Genomic DNA, 20,911 nt, shown 5'->3' with positions numbered 1-20,911 from the left:
TTTTCCTAACTGTAACACATTTTTTAAGAAAGTACTGACCACTTTGCATACCTAGTGACACTCAAGCTGCTGAAGATAAATGAGGCCAACTCTATATCCCACAATCTTTTGATTTTGTAGCAGTGGGATCAAGTACTGCCCAGTCAAGGGGATATAAAACTTGCAAAAAAATTTAAAAATGCAGTAATGACTGGGGGAAGTTCCATCATATAGACATAATAAAATATCAGCAGGTGCAAATTGACCCTGCGAGAAACACAATAACAATCTAATTAAGCCAGTTAGAAATGGAGTTAGTAGCACACATATCCAGGAACTGTGAAAAGGCACCAGGTAGGTGGCTACAGCATCCAATGTTTGAACAAGGCAAAAGTCTATAAAGGATGGTTTCAAAGGTTGGTTTCATTAGCTCCTCCCTTTCTCAGCAATCATGCCTATAAGCCAGAAAGCAATCCTTTGACCACCCTTTATCTTTCTTGGCAATAGTTGTGGAGCTATAAAAAAAATGAGGTCAGCCTAAGGTCATTGTGGTCTCTCTGGTGTACCTAATCCATGTTATTCTAGAATCATGGTGACACGAGAGGCAGTCAGAGATGATAAGATGATTTACATTAGCCTCTTTGTTTAGCCAGATAGAGCACCATAGTAAAAGAGGAGCGAGGCTAATTTGGTCCTCAACATATTCAAGGCCTAGCTCCTGGTGAACTATAAAATGGGGAGTGGATAGAGAAACATCCAGCAGCCATCGACAAATCATATTCTCTTCAGCTTGAGCTCTTGCGGTATCCCTGTAACCCCAAACCCCTGAGCCATCAACCTGGGAGGGGAGGCACTTCCTTCTACAAATTTGATGAATAAGGATAATGCCCCCCCACCCCAGGATGGAAGCGAAAAAATGTGGTTCTAACTACGCCAGAGTAACAGCTGACCTTCCTTGCGACACACAGAGCCCAAGAACAGACATCATCAAACGTCACTCCCAAATAAGAGAACTGACTCACTCTAGGAATGGATTTACCACTTATGCAAATGGGGTACATTTTACTATTCTTAGGTCCACAAATCATTGTGTGTGTCTTGAAAAGATGGGTCCATAGGTCCAGCCCCTCCATAAAGTTGACAAAGGATATAATCAAGTTTTTAGCCCCTTGCAGTCCTCGTAATAGCACAGTGTCATCTGCATAAAGAAGAGCTGGCATTGGCCTGTTGCTTTTTTATTCAGGAATCTCATTTATATAATGAGTTCCACAATTTGTCTCAATACAGGGTGGCAAGCCAAAGTGTGGTAACAATTCCCTTAACAAGTGTGTAACACCTGTCATACTGTCAGAACTCTGAGTAGGGCAGGCCTCAACAAGAAGGCAATCACAAGGATATATTTAAGGCCATTGTAAACTGACATCTCAATGAAGTCTGTCTGTAGTCTAATAATGAGCCCTTTGATTTGCCACTGTGACTCATAATCATCAGAGTCCTCTTTCCTTGAATAGTTCTCTGACAAATGACACATCTCTGTCACAAATCTACTGCAGCATTTCTGTATTTTGGAATGAATCTGTACTTTCTGAAAATCCTAGTTATTATATCCCTTCTACATGAGCTTGTTCATGTAAATAGCGGGCCCTTCCATATAGCATATTACGAGAGAGAACATATTTATATTCAGTATACACTAAAGCATCATTGTATTTTCTTTTGCAACCCATTTGATCCCACTTCTGTCTTTCATGCTCTGGTACCCCCCTGGAGTTCCCTCTATTCACTTAATTAAGTCTAGTTTGGATTTAGCAGGAAACAAGTTACATTTTCTGCACTTTCAGCAAAACGTTCATCTGTTGGGTTTTATTTTCTGTTGCAGTCTGATCATTTGATATCATAGTTGCATTCTCAAGTGTGCAGTATCTTGCCACTTGGTCAATGTGCTAGTTTTCAGGCATGACCAAATCATCTACAGCTTTATGGGTAGCACAACTGAGCACTGCAATTTCTTTTGTTTGTTGTATTTCTTCCAAAACAATAAAGAATAAAGGAACTATTCCTGATGGAATTAACAAAGAATGTCATAAAACTCCATTGTGACCACAACTACCCAAAATCATGTACCACTCTAAAACCATACTGGCTGTCTGTATAAATCATCACATTCAAATTATCTAAAAGGCAACTAGTGCTTGTCAGTGCAATCAATCCTGCCACTTGTGCCTAAGTTAGGCAGGTATGATGCCTCAATAATTCCAGAAATGGAATGTACTTTGTAGGGAACTTTCAGTGCTCCACAAAGGTGTCTCAGACAAGAACCATCCACAAATGATATCAGATCAGCCATTTTGAGAGGTTTTTTTTATGTCCGGTTTTGGTTTGGTACACCATTCTGTGCCATTCACACAAATGTTGCATTTCATCATCATGAAGAAGCTTTGCAGGATTCAGAAAATTACATCTAATGATAGAGATATCTTCAGCTGCCAGTATGACCTTGCTCATAGCCCATAGCTTGTAAAGTGGCTGTTTGTCATAGGGTGGGTGCTGGTATGGGTTGGATAAGTCTCAAATGAATGGGGAACAAACACAATTAGTATATGTCTCATTACTATACCTTCACTTTGTTCAGTTGCAAATGCCAAAAGCTGCATCTGTTTTCAGACAGCCCAGAAGAGCTGCAGTTATTGAGTCCACCATAGCAAATAGATATGCCACAGAACTCATGATCGAACTCATGATCGAACTCATGATCCCCCCATCGTATTTGGGTCTAAGTGCAGCCTGAGAATAGAAAGGCAATCCTCTTGAGGGCGTTTTGCTGAATACAGATGTTGGGGGTTCTGTTGAGGAGAGTGCACTGGGAGTCTCTATCAAATGCAGCAGAGACGTCTAGGAGGATTAAGGCTGCCATTCCTTCTTGGTTGAGGAAGGTCTGGATGTCTTCCGGGGGGGGGGGAGGGAACAATCATTGGGGTTTCCATGCTGTGGTTGGCCCACATAGTGAGTAGTCAAGAAGGTGGTTACGTTCTAGGTGTTCGGTGAGCTGTTGGTTGATGGCTTTCTCAAGTACTTTGGCTGGATAGGGGAGCATGGTGATCGGACTGTAATTTCTGAGGTCGCTGGGGTCGGCAAAGAGTTTCTTTAGAAGGGGTCTGACCTCCGCGTGCCTCCATCCATTCGGGAAGGTTGCAGTGGAGATGGAGATTAGTTCTGTGCTGATAGGGTTGGTTCTGAGGTTGAAGAGCAGGTGGGGACAGGGGTTTGTGCGTAGCCTGGAGTGGATGGATGACATGATGGCTGAGGTGGTCTGCATGGTGATCCAGGACCAGGTGGTTATCATAAGGCTGATGTCCGCTTGTTGAGAGAGGTTGTCTAGGCTGAAAGTGGTGGGTTGGGGGTTGATGTTGTTCTCGCTGTGGAAGTAATCTGAGAAGGTGTCGCAGAGTTCCTGGGATGGATGGATGGTGGACTCTGTGGCTTTTGGGGTGGAGAATTCCTTGATGGTTTTGAATAGTTCTTTCATGTGGTTGGCTGCAGTGTTGATGTGGGTGGTGAATGCTACTCTCTTGGCTGCCTTGATGTGGTGGTGGTTGTTGCTGAAGGCTGTCTCATGAGCGGCTCTGTTAGAGAGGTCCTTGGTCATGCGCCAGCGCTTCTCCAGTCAGTGGCATTTGTGATTGGTATTTCTGAGCTCAGGAGTGTACCATCTAGCTTGCTTGGAGGTGTTGTTGGTTTTTGCTGGTTCCAGCGGGGAGACTCTGTCAGTGCATTTGGTGATCCAGGTGGTGAAGTTCTAGATAGCCTGGTTGAGAGCTGCTGTGGGCTCAGGTTGTGAGGTGTGTAGGCTTGGATCCATAGAGTCTCGGTTACCTTGCCACAGCAACGGTATGGGGTGCTGCGGTGTTTGGAGATGTGTGATGAGGGTCAGAGATGGTAAAGTAAATGGTGTTGTAGTCGTTCCAGGTGAGTTCTGTGACGTGGGTGAAATTGTTTCTATTGCTGGAAGTGTAGATGGTGTCAAGTGTGTGTCTGGCTTTGTGCGTGGGTTTGGTGACCAATTGGGTGAGGCTGATGTTGTTGAGGTTCTCCAGGAGGAAGGTAGAGTTGGTGTCATTGCGGTTGATGAGGTGGAAATTGAGATCGTCGAGTAGGCTCGTAGTGGAGGGAGTCGATGGCAAGGGGGGTGATGAGATTGGCAATGGTGTGGTCCCGGGGGTCTATAGACGAGGGTGTCTTGCATCATAATTTTGGCTTTGGTCTGGAGTTGGAAGTTGAGGTGTTCCATGAAGGGCATCGGGTCGTTGTTGGTGATGGTGCATTGATTGGTTTCCTTGAAGATGATGCCCTCACCGTGTTTGGTGGTGCGATCTCGGTGTATCATCTTGTAGCCATCGGGGGTGGCCATGGCAATGTCAGGGTTTGTTGAGGGGTTTAGCCATGTTTCGGTCATGAAGGCGACAGCTGGACTGTAGGTAGTGATGGTATCCCAGATTTCCGTGGTGTGTTTGCATAGGGAGCGGGCATTGAGCAGGATACACTGGACTAGTTCTGGGTTGCTCGTTGACTGGCAACTGGGAAGATCCAAGAGGGAGAGTTGGTGAAACTCTGACACTTCTCTGAGGACCCTAGAACCAACAAGCATCCAAAGTGAGGGACAATACATAAACACCATGATTGCCCTTCTACCAGACAGGAGATGAAGGGCACCCAGGGAGCTGGGGCCCAAAACAACTTCAAGCAACAACTGTGTGCCATGCCTTTCAAAAGACTTATGACCACTCCTGAGAACAGAGAGGAAGCCAGACAATACCTCATTTTAGGAGTTCCAACTGAATATGCCTGAAAAGCAAGTAGTCCTAGGAGTGGAAGATGCATGGGATAAGTAGGACAGTGACCCAGCTGATAACCACCGATATTCTCCCCGGGAACACAAACTAGTCAGTAGAGCCAATGTCCACTTGCACATAAGCTGTGGCAAAGATCTTGCAGATTCAGAAGCAGTCACTACAGCCAGGAGAATATAACCAATCTTCTGGAGGGCAACTTAATTAGTTCTATTGGAAGATGATCCTCCAGCATATGGGCAGGAGCTATTGAGATCTTTACTTACCAACATATTTCAATAATGAATAATGGTTCTTGTGCCATTGTATAAGGATTTCAACTATTTTCAGCAGATAAATTTCAGGCTGAGATATTGCTTGCACTGTTTCTGCTTGTATGAACATTAAACCATATATGCTATTCTTCCATCCAATCCCATGCCATTTGCAATTTAGCAATACCTTATGAAATATCTGACCAGTTGCATCAACTAAGGGTATTTGTCTAACACTGTTTGTGTCTCCTTTGCTACCTGCAGATGGGCATAATGATGACAATTTCTCTTAAATCTCTTAAAGGATTCAACTTGTAGGTATACATTATATAAGTAACCCTGAAACCACTATTTTGGGGTGCATGTTATGCTAAATCTGCTTTTATACAATGTGCCAAGTTAGTTTGAAACACCATGTCTCATAATGATTTCCTTAGTTTAAGTTTTATTGCCTCAGTCATTTTTAAACAGTACCCCTAAAGATCCATACTACCAATTAAAATGTTATTGTATAATTCTGGATCAAAGTTTGAAATAATAGTTTCAGAGTGAGATTAGTTTCCATTCATGTCTAAAGTGGACACATTCCGCCAACAGTAAGTAGTTTTTTCATTAGTCATTCATGTGAAAAAGAGCATCTGATATCATAAGCAGATGCTTCTTCCCACTGTGCACAAATTCAGTTCGTACAGACACAGTTTGAATTGTATCCATTAGGACGTCTATGTTAGAACTTTTCATAGAGCTATCACAGATACAATCTTTGCTGGATGAAAGATAAACGTTTTCTAAACAAATCTGTTCTTTTGATATTTACTGCCATGAATAATCCATGTATTTTGCATCCCTTCATTTGGTACTGTCAGAATCCCTTTCAGAGTGCCACAAGACAGGAAGATGTTATTGGGCCCAACCTAAGCGGTTGTGGCCTTTTATGTCTGTTGTCCCAGGGCCCGATCTAGTATGGATCCTGAACAACTGGGCCAAGTAATACCCCTTCAGTACTTCACTGGTGTAGCTCAGGCCAAGCATTCAGGCTTCTTGAGGTACTTAATACCAATAAACCTATTGCCCAGTCAAATGCTCACTTTTGCAGTAAAAGAGGAGTTTAATATAATCACACAAACTATATACACAGTATATACCCAGCACACTGAATAATGTCCATAGGGTCAGATGTACGAAAATGCTATTTTGCATTTCTTAGATAGTGACTTCATAAAAATTGCTATTTAAGAAATGCAAAATGCAATGGACAAAGATACCGATTGCCGGAAATCACTATTAAAAAAATCCCATTACATTTGAGTCAGTGGCCGGTTTTGCATTTCCTAAATAGTGATTTCCTATTTGGAAATCGCTATTTAGGAAATGCAAAACCAAGGATGGCAATGGTTATAAGGGCCCCCTTGGTGCACCCCAAAAATAGAAGTGCACCTGTTGAGCACACAGATGCCTAAAGGGCATGTGTGTGCTGTATTGAAATTAAAAAAAGCACTTTGAGGTACATTTGTTTTAAAATTGCACCTGGTTACCATCAACTTCAAGTCAATGGTAATTGCATCCCCTAAATGCCCAAGTCGCATTTAGGAAATGCATGGTAAATCAGAATAGGAATCGCAAACAGGAAATCTCTACATGCGATTCCCTAAGCACCTTTGTACATAAGAAAAGCCCATTTTTAATTTCTTAACAGCCCGAAATACCAATTTGGACCTTCAAGTAATGGAAAACGGCTTTGTGCATCTCGCCCATAGTGTCTTAAGTTCGCCACTCTAGCATGATCCTGGGCAGTGTCTCTGAGTCCCCCCTTCCCTTCTAATGGAGTTGATTATTCTCCATTCAGCAATGGAAGCATTTTTAAGTGTGGCCCCTGTTAGTTGACAATCAAAAAAACGTGTTGTGCCCTAAAGAGCCAATTAAGCAGCACCTAAGCTCCTGCAAGTCCCAGAGAGGCCTGTCAGCCTTGATACAGTGTTTCCTGAACAAGATTAGCTAGCAAGTTCAGGGAGGACCTGAACGGGTCTTCTGGTGCTCTGAAGTCTCAACGCTGCAGGGCCGAAGCATCTCACGGTCTCCTTCAGATGGCTTGAAAGGGTCGCCGCAGACCCCGGATGGCCGTGGGTGTGTCAGATGTTTCCCTGCAGCTTACTTGCTTTTCAATAAGTGCTTCCATGAGTGGTGGTCTCTAGGGCTGGTCCTTTCTTTTAGACCTTTTGGTGGGGATCCTCTAGGGAGACTTGGAGACACTGTCCTAAGACGATTGCCCTAATCTTCATTACGGCCCCCACCTACCATATGGTAGTCACCAACTTGACAACAATAGGGACAGAGGGTCCACATTCTCACAATGGACCCATCTGAACAAGGGGTCTCACACTTTGATCACATGGACCCACTCAAAATGATCCCCAGTGGGCCTTGCTGTCTCCAGGTGTTCTCCACTTCCTCCCAGAGTATGATGGCTTTGGTAGGCATGCAGAAAACTACAGCCTCAGCCTCTGGGCAAGTGGCCTTGACTTCCTGGGGGTTGACAGATCACTCAGCAGGGAGATTTGTTGACTTAGACCCCAGTTCTGTCCGCAGCCGCTCAAAGTATTGGTGATCTTCTTTGCATACTGATGAATAGCGTGTGGGTCGCATGCTTCCACTTTTGTAGTCCACATCCAGACGCAGTGATTTAGTGTCTGATTCTTTGAAATTCATATTGTGGGTGTTGACTCGTTTGAAGTGCCCTCTCCTCTTCCCTGTTATTTGTTAGAGAGACAGTCTGCCACAGCAGTAATATCTGCAATTCTGATCGAACCACGACACAGACCAAGGGAGTAACCAGGGATCATATCTGTCTCTCAGCCTCCACTGAACTATGCCTGAAATATGCATCACAAAGGTCAAAGGCCTAAGCCCTCTCCTATATGATGTGCCCTGGTCCTACCCTCCTCTCTCTCCTTACATAGGCACAGACCCCACTGGTCAGTTATTCTTTCTGAATCAAAGAGACCTTTATTTGTGCACAGAGGGTGCTCTGCTCCCCTCCTCCAGTATGCATGATCCCATCCCAGCCCGTAGGATTGTCAGCAAACCATATCTTCTGTCTAGGGTTGCAGTCCTTACCTCCAACTACCCCTTCTAAGCCCTAGGTTTACCAAACGGAGTCCACAGGCCTCCATGATATGTACAAAGCACAGGCACATATACAATACAGCACGCACATGCAAGCATCATGCACTGCATGGTGCTACATACAGTCATCATGTAGGCCAAGGGTGGGTTAAGTACACAGCAGTGAAACTTTACATGAGTAGGCTGTAGGCACCACTCCAGTACCACAGGTAAAAAGGTTCACACTACTGATTACTACAAAACACAAAACGTGTATGCTGCCAAGACCATGCTTATGTCACATAACTCTTGGCAGGGGTAGCTTTGGTGCACCCCTTCTGGTCCAACAAGACCGTATAACCATGAAGCAGTTTTAGGTCATGGCGCAGGCACATTATCCATGTTCGCTCATGGACAGAAATCAGTAACAGGGGTCCAGATAGCCATGTAGCCAGTGCACTCAGAGTAGGGTTGTACGTCTGTCCCAAATGCAGGGGAGTTTTCTGTTTCTACTCTGTTTCTGTTATGTTTTTCATGTCTTCTGCCATACTTTTCTATTGGCATCCTATCTCCTTTTCTGTGTTCAAGGCATGCTTAATATTCGGATTCAAGAGCAGAGGTCGTAACTGAGATTTTGGAGTAGAGGTGTGGAGGAATTTGTGTGCACTACACCTTATGAGCACTTGGGGAGTAAGCACCTTTTGACAGATCAAATTCAAACAAGAATATTTTCCCTAGCCACCCAATGGCAGTTATTGGTGTAAACACACATAAAAAGTCCAAATATAGTTTTGTTTTCACAAAAAAAGCGTATTTACATAAGCCGCATATGAGAAGAGGTATTAAGGTGATTGACTGAATCCCAGTCAAACCTTTGCTGGATATCACCCGCAGGTGTTCTAATTTGACACCTGGAGATTCTTATTTTTACTAAACGGTTTAAACAGTCCACTTACAAATTTTTATGTCGAATTTAAACATGATGCAGTGCCTTCTGAGGTACCTCTGGACCATTCAAAACTAAAGTTGGTGTCTAAGCAACGTGACAGGAATCAAAAGGTTCACCAGGCTCCCATAATATCTGCAGAAAAGTGCCTATGTGCATGTAGCACAATATCTGCCATTGGGATCATTTAAGAAGTACTTAATATATACCATGAGCAACAGCTTGTGATTGCAAAATAGGACATAAGTGGAGATCTCTAAAATGCTTCCCTGTCTATTCACACGTATCTGCCAAGCAAGAAACATATGCTTTGTAAAGTAAATTGTTTATACTCACACGAATTCCAGCTCATAAATATAAATGGGTAACATTCCATACATAATGTATGTTCCCTCGATCGTTCCCCAAAACCATGCATATCCAGTATGACTTATGATGCTGAAAGGTCTTTTGGGTTTTTACACATTTTGTTTAGACAACCATTCAAGTATTTAAACATATTTTACTTGTCTGCCATGTACAGAAGTTTATAAAATCCTACGTATTTATATAGTTTACATGGTGTCATTGCTTTAAATAAAATGTTGATGCAGCTACACTTAAAACACAGTATTCCTTCTTGCACTGCTGAACCACAGTCGTCTCCAGAAAATGCAAATGTAAACATTTTAGCAATCGGTTTGTAGTTGCAAAGCAAATGCTCACACTGTGTTTAGGCAAGCGAAAAATAAGAGCATGTGTTTGCTCCAATTGAATTCAGCCAATCTCCTTTGATGCTGCTGTGAAACATTCTCACTGAGTGCATGGGAGAGCATAAATTATAAATAAAATTCTGCAAAGAATGGTAAACACCTGATTGAATGTGGAAATGTTTTGGACTCGGGCCCAATATATATCTTGGTGGGAAGGAGTATCCTTACCGTCATGCTAATGGTCCACTCACCATATTTAGAAGTGGGCGGATTACTGGTGCAACAACAGCAAAGAGTGTTCCGTCTCCACCATGGTTACACTCCTCTGATGGCCTGACAGAGTAAGGGGTGGCGGAGGATGACCTCTATGTCTATCCACCTAATTTAGATGGGTGGAATTACAAGTCAGTTTCCACTGCCTGTCACTGCCATGAAAACCCTGGTGGTAAGGGGCAGTGAAAAGTACTAAGTGCTCCCCTCGCCATGAGAAAGAATTCCGTTTAAAAAATAAAAAAAAAGTTTGACGGACTGCTCTGTCAAAATGTTGATGGAGCCGTCCATCACACTTAATATCACACTTAAAAAAACATTGACAGGATCCGCTGTGATGGCAGTTCTTGCCAATGCTTTTGAAATGACCACCAGCTTAGCATTAAATTCTAAATTTGACAGGTGGAGTAGCCACAGCCTGGTGGTTATCATATCCTCTGCCAGGCCGACGGAGAATACTCCATCCAATAAAACCTAATTGGGCCCTTTGTTTCTTATTGATTAGTACTAAATTCAACATATTTCCAGAGATGGGCTCTGAAAGTATTTTAATATAGATAGACAGCAAATGCCACATGTCCAAAGACAACCTTTGGCACATATTCCTTTAAATGCACATTTTCTCAATACATTATGACTGTGCAGTGCTATGACATAAAGATTTAGATACAATGTCTTAATTCTCTATACACTATTCCACTCAAAACTCCTAGAACTGGACTTGTACGTCTTTAAAGTTACTGTTTATAGCTGATATATAACTAATGTCCATCAAGTCCCACATATTTTGTAATGTTGCACATCTGGCAAAAGACAAAACTTGTCATCTCTGTCATTTGAGCATAAATGAAGTACCGAAGTAGGGCAATCACCATAAATGAATTTCTCAATAAAACTTTGAAGTAAACCACTTCACAAATGGCCTGATTTACAAAGGCAAACTCACACTTTGTTGTAAGTGCACTACTGTTTTGGTAGTCACAACCTATGAGTGTATTTTCTACTAGTAATTTTATGACAGTGGAGACTTAACCACCAGCACAGTCGCTAAATTACCAGTAGTAACATTACAATCATAGTTTGTGGATAACAAAACAGTAGTAAACTTACCAAAATGTGTAATTTTACCTTTGTGAATCAGGCCCTTTGTGAAGAGGCTTACCAGTTTAGCATCCAATAAGATAGGAACTTAAGATATACTAGGCTATCAGAAGATCTGTTCCTACTGGGTCATTGCCAGTGCTTTATATGAGCTGGTACTCACTTGTGGTAAGTGCCAGCACTTTTCAATTTACTGCGCTTGAGGACCGGAGCTTTTCCTTCTTCAAGGAGTATACCGGCACTCAGGATCACGAAGGCAGGATCAGTGGCATGTGTGTGAGGGCGCCACTCTACGGCCCTGCATCAATGTTACTCTAAGCTGAGCCTCTGATGAATAGTTCATTCCATCTCGTTTGCTTTATCAGGGCTGCCTGGGGGTTTGGACAGCTTGCATCTAGTAGTGGTTCACCGTGCAAGGCCCATTGATCCTGCGCAATAAATCTGATTGGAGGTGTGCCCTGTAGGGCCTGCTGCCAGTCTCACATGAAACACGGGCCGAAAAAATCCAAGTTGTGTTAAATGATTATTTGTGTTTTTTTGTTGTTGTTTTTTTTTTTTAGCAAAGCTCAGTGGTTTAATGGCACAGACCGTTTAGAGGCAGTGTGAAAAAAAACACTTGCATTCTGTGTGGACATAATTTTACATGGACAAATAAGTAAGCTGCTGTCAGTTTCCCTCAGTGCCATGCCAGAAAGGGATTAAAAATGAAAGGCTAAAGAAGCAGCTGAGAGAGGAGATTGAGAGTAAAAAGTGGTGAGAAAGAAAGTGGTGAGAAGGAAAAGAGGGACAGTGAGCAAGAGATAAAATGTAACTAAATACGAATCAATTTCACACTGAGAGGATATGAGAACGCTATTCAATCAAACAATACATCCCTGTGAAATATCAGTTGTGCCCCCTTCCAGCACCCCTTTTGTATTGCCATCTACTCTGAAATGTACGCATGTGATGCACTTGTGCCCAAGGAGAGCCGCACACATCCTCTTAATTAGTTCTGCTTCTGGTTTCATTCTTTGAAATTCATATTCATATTCATCTAATGGTTTCCTTGTGGCAGCACTGGTGTTTTGTTTAAGGATTTTGTGCAGTAAAGGGTTGGAAAGCAATGCCCTTAAATGCATGCACCAGGTGTTTGACCCCCGTCACAAGGCTATACTCTTTGCCACTGAGTTCTCTGACTGATCGCTCATTATGACATATGAACAGTATGAATGTAAGAATGAACGTCTGTATGAGGGTAACAATGATTGTCTGGCTTTCTTGCTGAGTTGTCTCTACCTGACTTTTGCATGTGTACCTTTGGACCATTCGAAAGGAGATGGAGATGTAAGAGAGAAGAGAGACAATTTAAAGGTAGGGTGAGAAAGGAGGAGTAGGAATGAGGTGAAGAGTAGAAGAAAGAGTGGAATGAAGGTATTAATAAAATATGCAAGGAAGGGGAGGAAGCACAAAGATAAGAGAGTGATAGATGAAAGAATGAGGGGTGAAGACGAGAGCAATATCAAGTGAAAAAGGAGGATTCAGACAGGAAGTCGCAGAGATATAGTTAGAGAAAAGAGGAGAAAAGGGGCCGAAGAGAAAGGACGAGAGAGCAGAAGGAAAAACGAGAGAAAAGGAGAATGGAAAAATGCAGTTTTAGATTAAAAGTGACTTACACATGCATCATTTTGGAGGGGGGTACACTTTACTGAAAAGTAGTTTAGCTCCAAATTTCAATAACATTATATTTTCCTCATATAAAGTTACATCTGAAATGAAGGAAAGATGAAGCAATAATTACTTATATTCATGGTAAATCTTTAGAAGACACTTTTGGGGTCTTTAAATATAAACAAGAACACACTGAAGGGACTATAAATTAAATTTCAACGTTGTCATAAAATTGGGGATTGCAGCAACATAGGGTGACTAAATAAATCATGCATGTTTATTTTCTTAGCCACCACTTGGAGTTCTACAACATTTATTTTTGTTCTTCAAATACTTTACATCAATGTACTTCATTGTTTTTGTAGCTTTAAAACTGACTAGTACCCCATTAGGTTGATAGCATTACGACTTGTTAGACCTGTCAGCCTTAGGGTGGTCTTCCCTCGAATATATTGCCTTGTTCATCCGTTTTTTGCTGATCTTGTTTTTGTTGACCTTTTGATGTCCAGTGCTAAAGTGCATGTGCTGACACTCTAAAACAGGGTAACGTTGGCTTACACCCAACTGGCACATTTATATTGCTTAATGTAGTTAGTAAAGTGGTACTACTTGTACCAGGTCCTGTAAATTAAATGCAAGCAGTGGTACTGCAGCATTGCTTGACCTACCCACCAAAGTTGACTTTAAAACATGTCTCAAGCTTACCATTGCAGCTTGTGTGCAGTTTAAACTGCCATGTTGACCTGACAAAATACATTTTTGCCAGGCTTAAACCTCTTTTTTAAAAATATATGTTGTCCCATTCAGCTAGGAGCAGGTAGGGATGTTGAGTTTGAAGTCTAAAACTCTATTTAATGGTAAAATCGAATTGTAGGCCACAATTCTGAAACTGTCACTTTTAGGAAGTTGGCATTTTGTTGTCCTAACTATTTAATGCCTTTATCTTAGGTAAAATGCCTAGGTATAGTTGGCAGTTGTTTTTTGAATATTGCTCCCAGACAGTGAAACAAGGGCATCTAGATTTTGGGAGGATGGGCCGACTCTGACTTGATGAGGGGGGGAGAGCTGTCACCTACTGCACTCACACATCACAAAGGCACTGCTCCAGCACAGTCACACGGGATTTGACAGTAGTCTTTTTTGCCCCAGGACAAGCTGAGGCCAGGACAGGGAGGCAATAAATTCCAAACACCTCTGGGGTGGAAACCTCCAGAACTTTCTCCTACTTTAAAGCTGGTACCAAGTATAAATACTGAATAATCAGACCCAATTCCTCACACCTCTGGCCTCCATAATGCTGCTGCCCTATTATTCTGCTGCCCTGCTGCTTGAGTGAAAGGAACTGGACCTGCATCTTGAACACCAAAGTGACTCCAGGGTCTAGTTGGCTGGCCTTCTGATAAGAGCCTCAGGGACAGGAAAGGCTCCAACCACCTTGAACCCAGCACCTGTACTCTATCCACTGTGAGCATTGGCCCTCAAGTGGTGCTAAACCAGTCCTGTACTCTTGAAAGTGGGCCTGAAAGTACTCTGCCAGCTCAGCTGTGGTTCAAGCAGAACCAATGCAGCACAGCGCATCCTAGACACAAGTCCGCAGCTCTTCAGCATCACCACAGTGCAATGCCTACCCAACCATAATAACTTGCATTGCAGCCCGCAGCTCCTTGAATGATAGCTATGCGATGCATCCTCAATGCAGGACCTTACATTGCAGCCCTGTAGCTCCCCAGAATTGCTGCTGTATGACGTATCCTCTACACAGGATCTCGCAACGCTCTACAAAAAGTATTTAAGGTTCTTTGTTCAGCAGGCCTAACTTGGTCCCTGTATCCTGCCCATGCTCCATCGTAGGCCACCTGAACTTGTGACTTTGTCACCGTCTGGCATGACCAGATAATCACAGTTTGTGCTTTGTCCTTTTAGGTGCTATTTTAATTTAAATCTTTAAAATTGCATGTCTCTGATTCTACTGATTGAATTTCTTTTTTATTCTGGTCTCAAATAATTTATTAAAATTAAATCTGTTTCTCTAAATTTTTGTGGGATTTTTCTTGTGTTGGTTTTTCACTTTATTGCTTTTTGAAGTGCTGCATAAATACCTTATGCATTGCCTCTAAGTTAAGCCTGAGTGCTTTGTGTCAAGCTACAAGGCGGTCAAGTACAGTTTAATTTGAGACTTGCTTGTGACTTGTCCTGGACAGAAATTATGGTTGCTGCTTGAGTAGGATTTCACTCCCTCCAACCGGTAACCCAATTTCCTTACTTGCTGTATTTAATAGAATTACAAATGGCAGGAAAACAGGAAAAATATTGATTTAAAAAAAGATGAGGCCTGGCGTAATTTCTGCCTGTCAACAAGAACAAATCTTAGTATGTCATTCTCCAGGTTCCTTTCGGAGACTGCACATGGTATCCATTATTGCTGATAATAAAAAGTCAAAAAAAGCAATCTTCACACATTTGAAAGATGTTGCTAAATACATCTCCTTGCACATGCACAAATACAAATAATACAGATGGCCAAAATGTCTCAGTAGCTTCATGCATAATTGCACAGTGATAAAGTGTTAGGGCCATATCTAACATAGCTCCATTTTGCATTCCCTAAATAGCAAATTTTATGTAATTGCTATTTAGGAAATGCAGAATGGTATGTAATAAAACAGCGATTCCCCAATAGTGATTCATACAGAGTAGCAATCGCTATTAGGAAATCACAAATTAGAAAATGCAAGGGTGCCTACGGGCCTAAGACCCTCTTTGATGCACCCCTAAAATAAATTGTGCACATGTAAAGTGTACAAATGCTCTTGTGGCATGTGTGCGCTACATGGCACTTTGAAAAATAAATTTTTAATGCATTTTTTAAAATTCCACATGGTTACCATCAATTTGGCGTCAATAGTAATAGCATTTGCTAAATGTCCACTTTGCATGTAAGAAATGCTTGATACATGTGCTTAGGGAATCACAATTAGGAAATACCTATTTGAAATTTCTGATTAAGGGAATCGCGAATTGTGATCCCTGTTTAAAGTAACAATTTTAGAAAATTGTAAAAAATAGTGATTCCCTAAAATGGGACTGCCAGTGCCCTTTATACATTTGGAAAGGCTATTTTGCATTCGCAAATGGTCAAACTTAGCAATTCACACCGTTTGTAAATGCAGAATCTTTTTATACAAATGCCCCCACGTGTTGTTAAAAAAATGCTTTTCACTCCGCCCAAATCTCCACCCTTATTTTTCCCATGTAAATCACTCCTCATTGCATATTCATATCTAAGTTGCAGAATGTTTTTGATACGTTAATAAAAATCAGCGCCATAACTGTCAAACTTTGGGCTTGATTTAAGAAAAGTGGCGCTGCATCCAATGCAGCGCCACTTTTCTTGTGCCCTGTAGAGCCAGCCCCCCAACGCCACCATGTGTGCACCATATTTTGTATGTATATTAATATACGGCGCACCATGGCAGGAGTTAGGGAACTAGCTTCAAAATTTATGGTGCTAGCTTGGGGCTTTCCAGGATTAGCCCCAAAAATGTTGACTCTAATCCTGCAAAGCACATTGAGGCCCATTAAAAACAATGGTGTGCCTCCTTTTAACACCTGCTCTGTGCAGGCATTAAAAAAAAAAACTAAAAATGGCGCAAAGAAGTCTTTTAGATTACATTGTGCCATTTTTCCAGCCCCCCTCCCTAACGAGGGAACACCCCCCTTGCATACATTATTCCTGGTGCAGGCATAATGTGGCACAAGGGGTTACAAAGTGCGCAATGTCTGCATTGCGCCACTTTGTAAATATGGCGCAACATTTTTGCCATAACATTGCCACATTAGCATAAAAAAATGATGCTAGTGTGGCGATATATGGCGCTAGGCCCTCTTAAATCTGGGCCTTTGGGAGACCTTAGGAGAGATTATAAGAATAACATATCAAAATATCAATAAATGGATTATACTAATGAAGAACAAGAGTCGGGCTTTTTCTAAAAGTTACTGCATCACGTGAGAGCTGAAGAGTCAAGATTATGCACCCATCATGTCTATGTCAATAAAAATATTAATATCTAATGAGGACTTAACACATTACTTAAACTATCTGGTACCCGCTCTCCCTTCCACACGGAATGAAACACCACTTTTCTGACTGAGAATTAATAGCCACCATCAAAGTCCTGGACATTTCTTTCTCACATGGTGGCATCCTTCTAAATTGATGTTGCTTGGACATCCCCTGCCTCTCATCAAAGGACTAAAGAAGCACAGCCATCATCTTTAAGACGGTTCTGGTGCTCCACTTTGCTCAGATGAAAAAATAATCACCATGGAAAGTCAGAGTAACATTAGAACCATCACATTGATGTAAATACCAATGAGAAGACAGGCCTTCTGATGCTACCCAGCCAGGAGTTAGATCCATATCTCTGCCTCACACCAGATATGCTCATTCACTTATGCTTGCATTTGATCTGCCTCCAATTAGAAACTACAAGATGCTCCAGTCATTTGGATCTTTGGACCAAAGGAAGAGCAGAATATCCCCGTACCACTAATGTACATTATCCTGAAACGTTTACCAGCTCACGTTTACTACCTTAATAAAATGTTCAGTTTCCCACTTGTACCTGTGTGGGCAATGTGGGGCTGATATTAACTGTGGAACTTTGAGATCTGAGCTCTAACTAGGGTGCATCACATTATCGACCTGTGCCTTAAATTGTAAGTACAAATTGTGCGTAATTGCTTGAAAAATTATTGATGTAATGGAAACAATAACAGTGCTATGTAAATGTCCAACCCTCCAACACATCCCGAGCATGGTTCACAAAGCCGTTTAGATCGGTTTACTGTGGTAAATTACTCCATTAAAGCCTCAAGGCTATGGACAAAAGGATCATTAGCGAGCATAAATGGTTTTATTAGTGGTTCATTTTACACAACGATTGCATATTTACTAGTGGTTGATTTTACATCGTGAGTGCATAGACTTACACAGCAGTAGGCCACACACAAGGGATGAAGACGACCAGCATAGGGCTTGTATGACCACCCTTTCAGGGAGGGAAGAGGAGTGGACCGCCCACAAACCTGGTGGTAATGTACGAAAAGAGTTCTGTTCATAGGGAATTGTGTTTTTCCCGCTGGAAAAAGAGCATTTGCCTTTCAACTGTGTGTCATTTTACACAAAAGTCATATGCATTTAAAAAAATGACAACATTTAAAAAAATCATGATCCACACTTGCTATTCCACCTGAAAAGTTGTGCCTAGTGTAACTTTCCAGGTGTATTACTGCTCAGTTTGATGAATATGGAAAAGTCCAAGGGCCCATGCTGTATGAAACATCATAATGTATAAACTCTCACACATGAAATCACAGTATATGTGCAAAGTTGCATCTTTTATTTACCTCAAAGCGGATATCCTTGTGTAATTCCATTCCAAATTCTAGGTTACACAGTGGAATGTTAACTAAAGGATGTATTCCTCCTTTCTCATAAAAACTGTAGTGCATCATACGTCAATTAATTACAACAGTTGTATTAATGTTTGCCTTTATAATTACATTATCCCTATGATGCCAATGAAGTAAGTCTATAATTCTTTATTTGAGGCATTTACTGGTTGTCATAAACGTGTTCCCCTAGGCTGGAGCAACAAATCCCACTGTGAAACTGTTTATTGTGGACACACAGCTTCCCGTCACAACACCACACAAAGAAATTGCTGCACCGGCTGCCATAACATCAAGGTTGGTTTTTTTTATTGTATGAGAGAGGCTATTTGTGTGTTTATTCATGTAAGAAAAATGATCGTTTATTATAAGTAATCGTAAGAATTTACAGATTTCTAGACTGAAAACAGTATTAGTGAAGCTAATATGTAAAGCACATCCGTGAGCAGTTTACATACACATACACGTGACCTCGAAATAATTCATTCTTGTCTGAAGATTTGACCCACTGAGGGAGTCTAGGTAACCTGATTCGTGGGTTATAGTTATCTGAGGACGTCCTGAATGAAGCTTGGGAGGGATTAGCTATGCTCTGCATTTATATTAATTAAATGAATTATTATTTTACATGAAGTACGTGCCCTTGTCTTTTTTATGTCTGGAGGTGTATGTATGCTTTTGAAGTTGGAGATCTAAAAATGTGTTTGTTGTTGTCAAGACCTGGACAAAGCGGAGGTTTCCTTCAGGTTTGCTAGAAGATAAGATGACTATTTGGCAAAAAATCCTCCTTGAAAACACTTGGGGCCTGATTCACAAAGGTAAATTTACACTTTTATGTAAGTTTACTATTTTTGCTAATCAGAGATAATTAATAGTAGGGGATGAGAACTCTGCACATGAAAGGATAAGACAGGCCTCTATAAATTTACTCTTTTTTGCTATTCACAAAGTATGAGTTAATAGTAGGTTTAGACTGTGGAGACTCTACAGTCTTGCAGAGTACTGATTAGACAGGCACAGCTCTGCATGCTGAGATGTTTTATCTTTTGAAGTGAGCAGTGCCGTTGGAGGCTTTGTTAAACCACCAAGGTTCATTATAATGACTTGGCTCAACAGCTAGAGAGGAGTACCCCATTTGAGGCAGTATTAAGTCACCAAGGATCCTTTATTTGGAATCTATTCTAGAGCAACAGGACCAACCAATAGGAGGCTCAATAAAAAACCCAAAGAAAAGTATGTAGAGTCCATCCAGGAGAAAAAGAAGGCCCCCATAATGAAGGCTCTGTTAAACTTTCATGTTCCATTTTGTAGAAATAATTCAGGAGCCATACAAGGTCAAAACATTGGAGGCATTGTTAAACTATTAAGGGGTATCATATGGAGGCAACCCAGGAGCTCCGGAGGAGCAATGGAGGAGAATTGGGGGCCTTCTTAAACTATCAAGGAGTATTACACCAAATCTACCAAGAGCAACAGAGGAGCTACACAGGAGTGAGAGAGCAACAATCTATTGGAGGTACTTGTAAACTAGCAAGTGGCATTATATGCAGTCAGCCCTTGTAAGATAATATGGTACTGGCTGAGACTGGTGGAAGCCACACTGAAATCTGAAGCACAATCCTTGCCAGGACAAATAGGAAATGGGAGGGAAAATAGCTAAATAAGGGAAAAAGAACCACAATAGTCACTAAATAAACCTGTGCTTAAGCCTCTGGTAGCTTGGTACAAAAGCAGTCAGGCTTAGCCTAGAGGATATGAGTAAAGTATGTATCCAGCACTTAAACAGGTATGAAGTGAAAACACAACCAAGAACAATCCTAAAGCAATTTAGCAAAATATATAAAAATGTAATAAACAAAATGCCAGGAAAACAACAAACATCCAATAAGCAGAAACAGAGCACTGTTTTTTTTAAATTTTTAGTTGAAAATGGCACCACAAAAGACAAAGCACCATTTGCAGCTATCTAGTCACTCTGGACCAGGTAAAGACAAACATTCAGGCTGATAGCGATGGAGCATGGGTCAGATGCAGGGACCAGGTTTGTCCCAGTGAATAGTTTATCAACTCACAGTCCAAGCCCATGTAGGTTTGGGGCTGCAAGGGGTCTGTTGTTGGTACGAGTAGCAGGTCGTTGCTGGAGCTTCGCTTTGGTGGTTGACACAGGCAGTCACTGTTTGACGCAAATAGTGGGTCATTTGTGGAGGGTGGTCACTGCTGATGCGAGTGGCCATAGCTGTTGCAAAGAGCAAGTCATTGCTGGAGCTTCACATTAGTGGGTGTAGCAGGTGGTTGATTCTTTACATGAAGACTCTGCTTGTGGTTCCTGAGGAGCCCAAAGCTTTGGGATTTTCACATAGAATTCTTTTGTGAGGCAGGAGGAATACAGCATGATGCCAGCCAAGGGTCCAGGATCTGGGGGGCACCTCCTGGAGATCAAAGCTCGCTCCAGCAGAGGCCAGCAGCAAGGCCCAGGCAGGTCCAGTTTGTGCTGGTTAGTTTGGCAGTTGCAGTGAAGCTCTCTGGAAGCTTGTTGCACCCCTGTAGCTCAAACAAGAGGCCAGCCATCTGGCCCTCTAAGTAATTTCTGAAAATCCTAGGTTCAAGGCACGC

The 20,911-nt window shown here is 41.9% G+C and overlaps 1 protein-coding gene across 2 annotated transcripts in view; it reads left to right on the top strand.

The window, feature by feature from the left end:
- Positions 1–20,911, top strand: part of LOC138284925 (dipeptidyl peptidase 4-like) — a 497,709-nt gene that overhangs the window by 243,008 nt on the left and 233,790 nt on the right. For both annotated transcript variants that reach the window (XM_069224254.1, XM_069224253.1), the window contains exon 13: positions 18,492–18,595. In XM_069224254.1, coding sequence (XP_069080355.1) covers positions 18,492–18,595 — 104 coding nt within the window. The remainder of the gene's footprint in view (positions 1–18,491; positions 18,596–20,911) is intronic.

Source organism: Pleurodeles waltl, chromosome 3_1 (assembly GCF_031143425.1).
Source record: "Pleurodeles waltl isolate 20211129_DDA chromosome 3_1, aPleWal1.hap1.20221129, whole genome shotgun sequence".
Taxonomy (NCBI): domain Eukaryota; kingdom Metazoa; phylum Chordata; class Amphibia; order Caudata; family Salamandridae; genus Pleurodeles; species Pleurodeles waltl.
The sequence above is the reverse complement of the archived record's forward strand: the minus strand, read 5'-3'. Positions and strand labels throughout refer to the sequence as shown.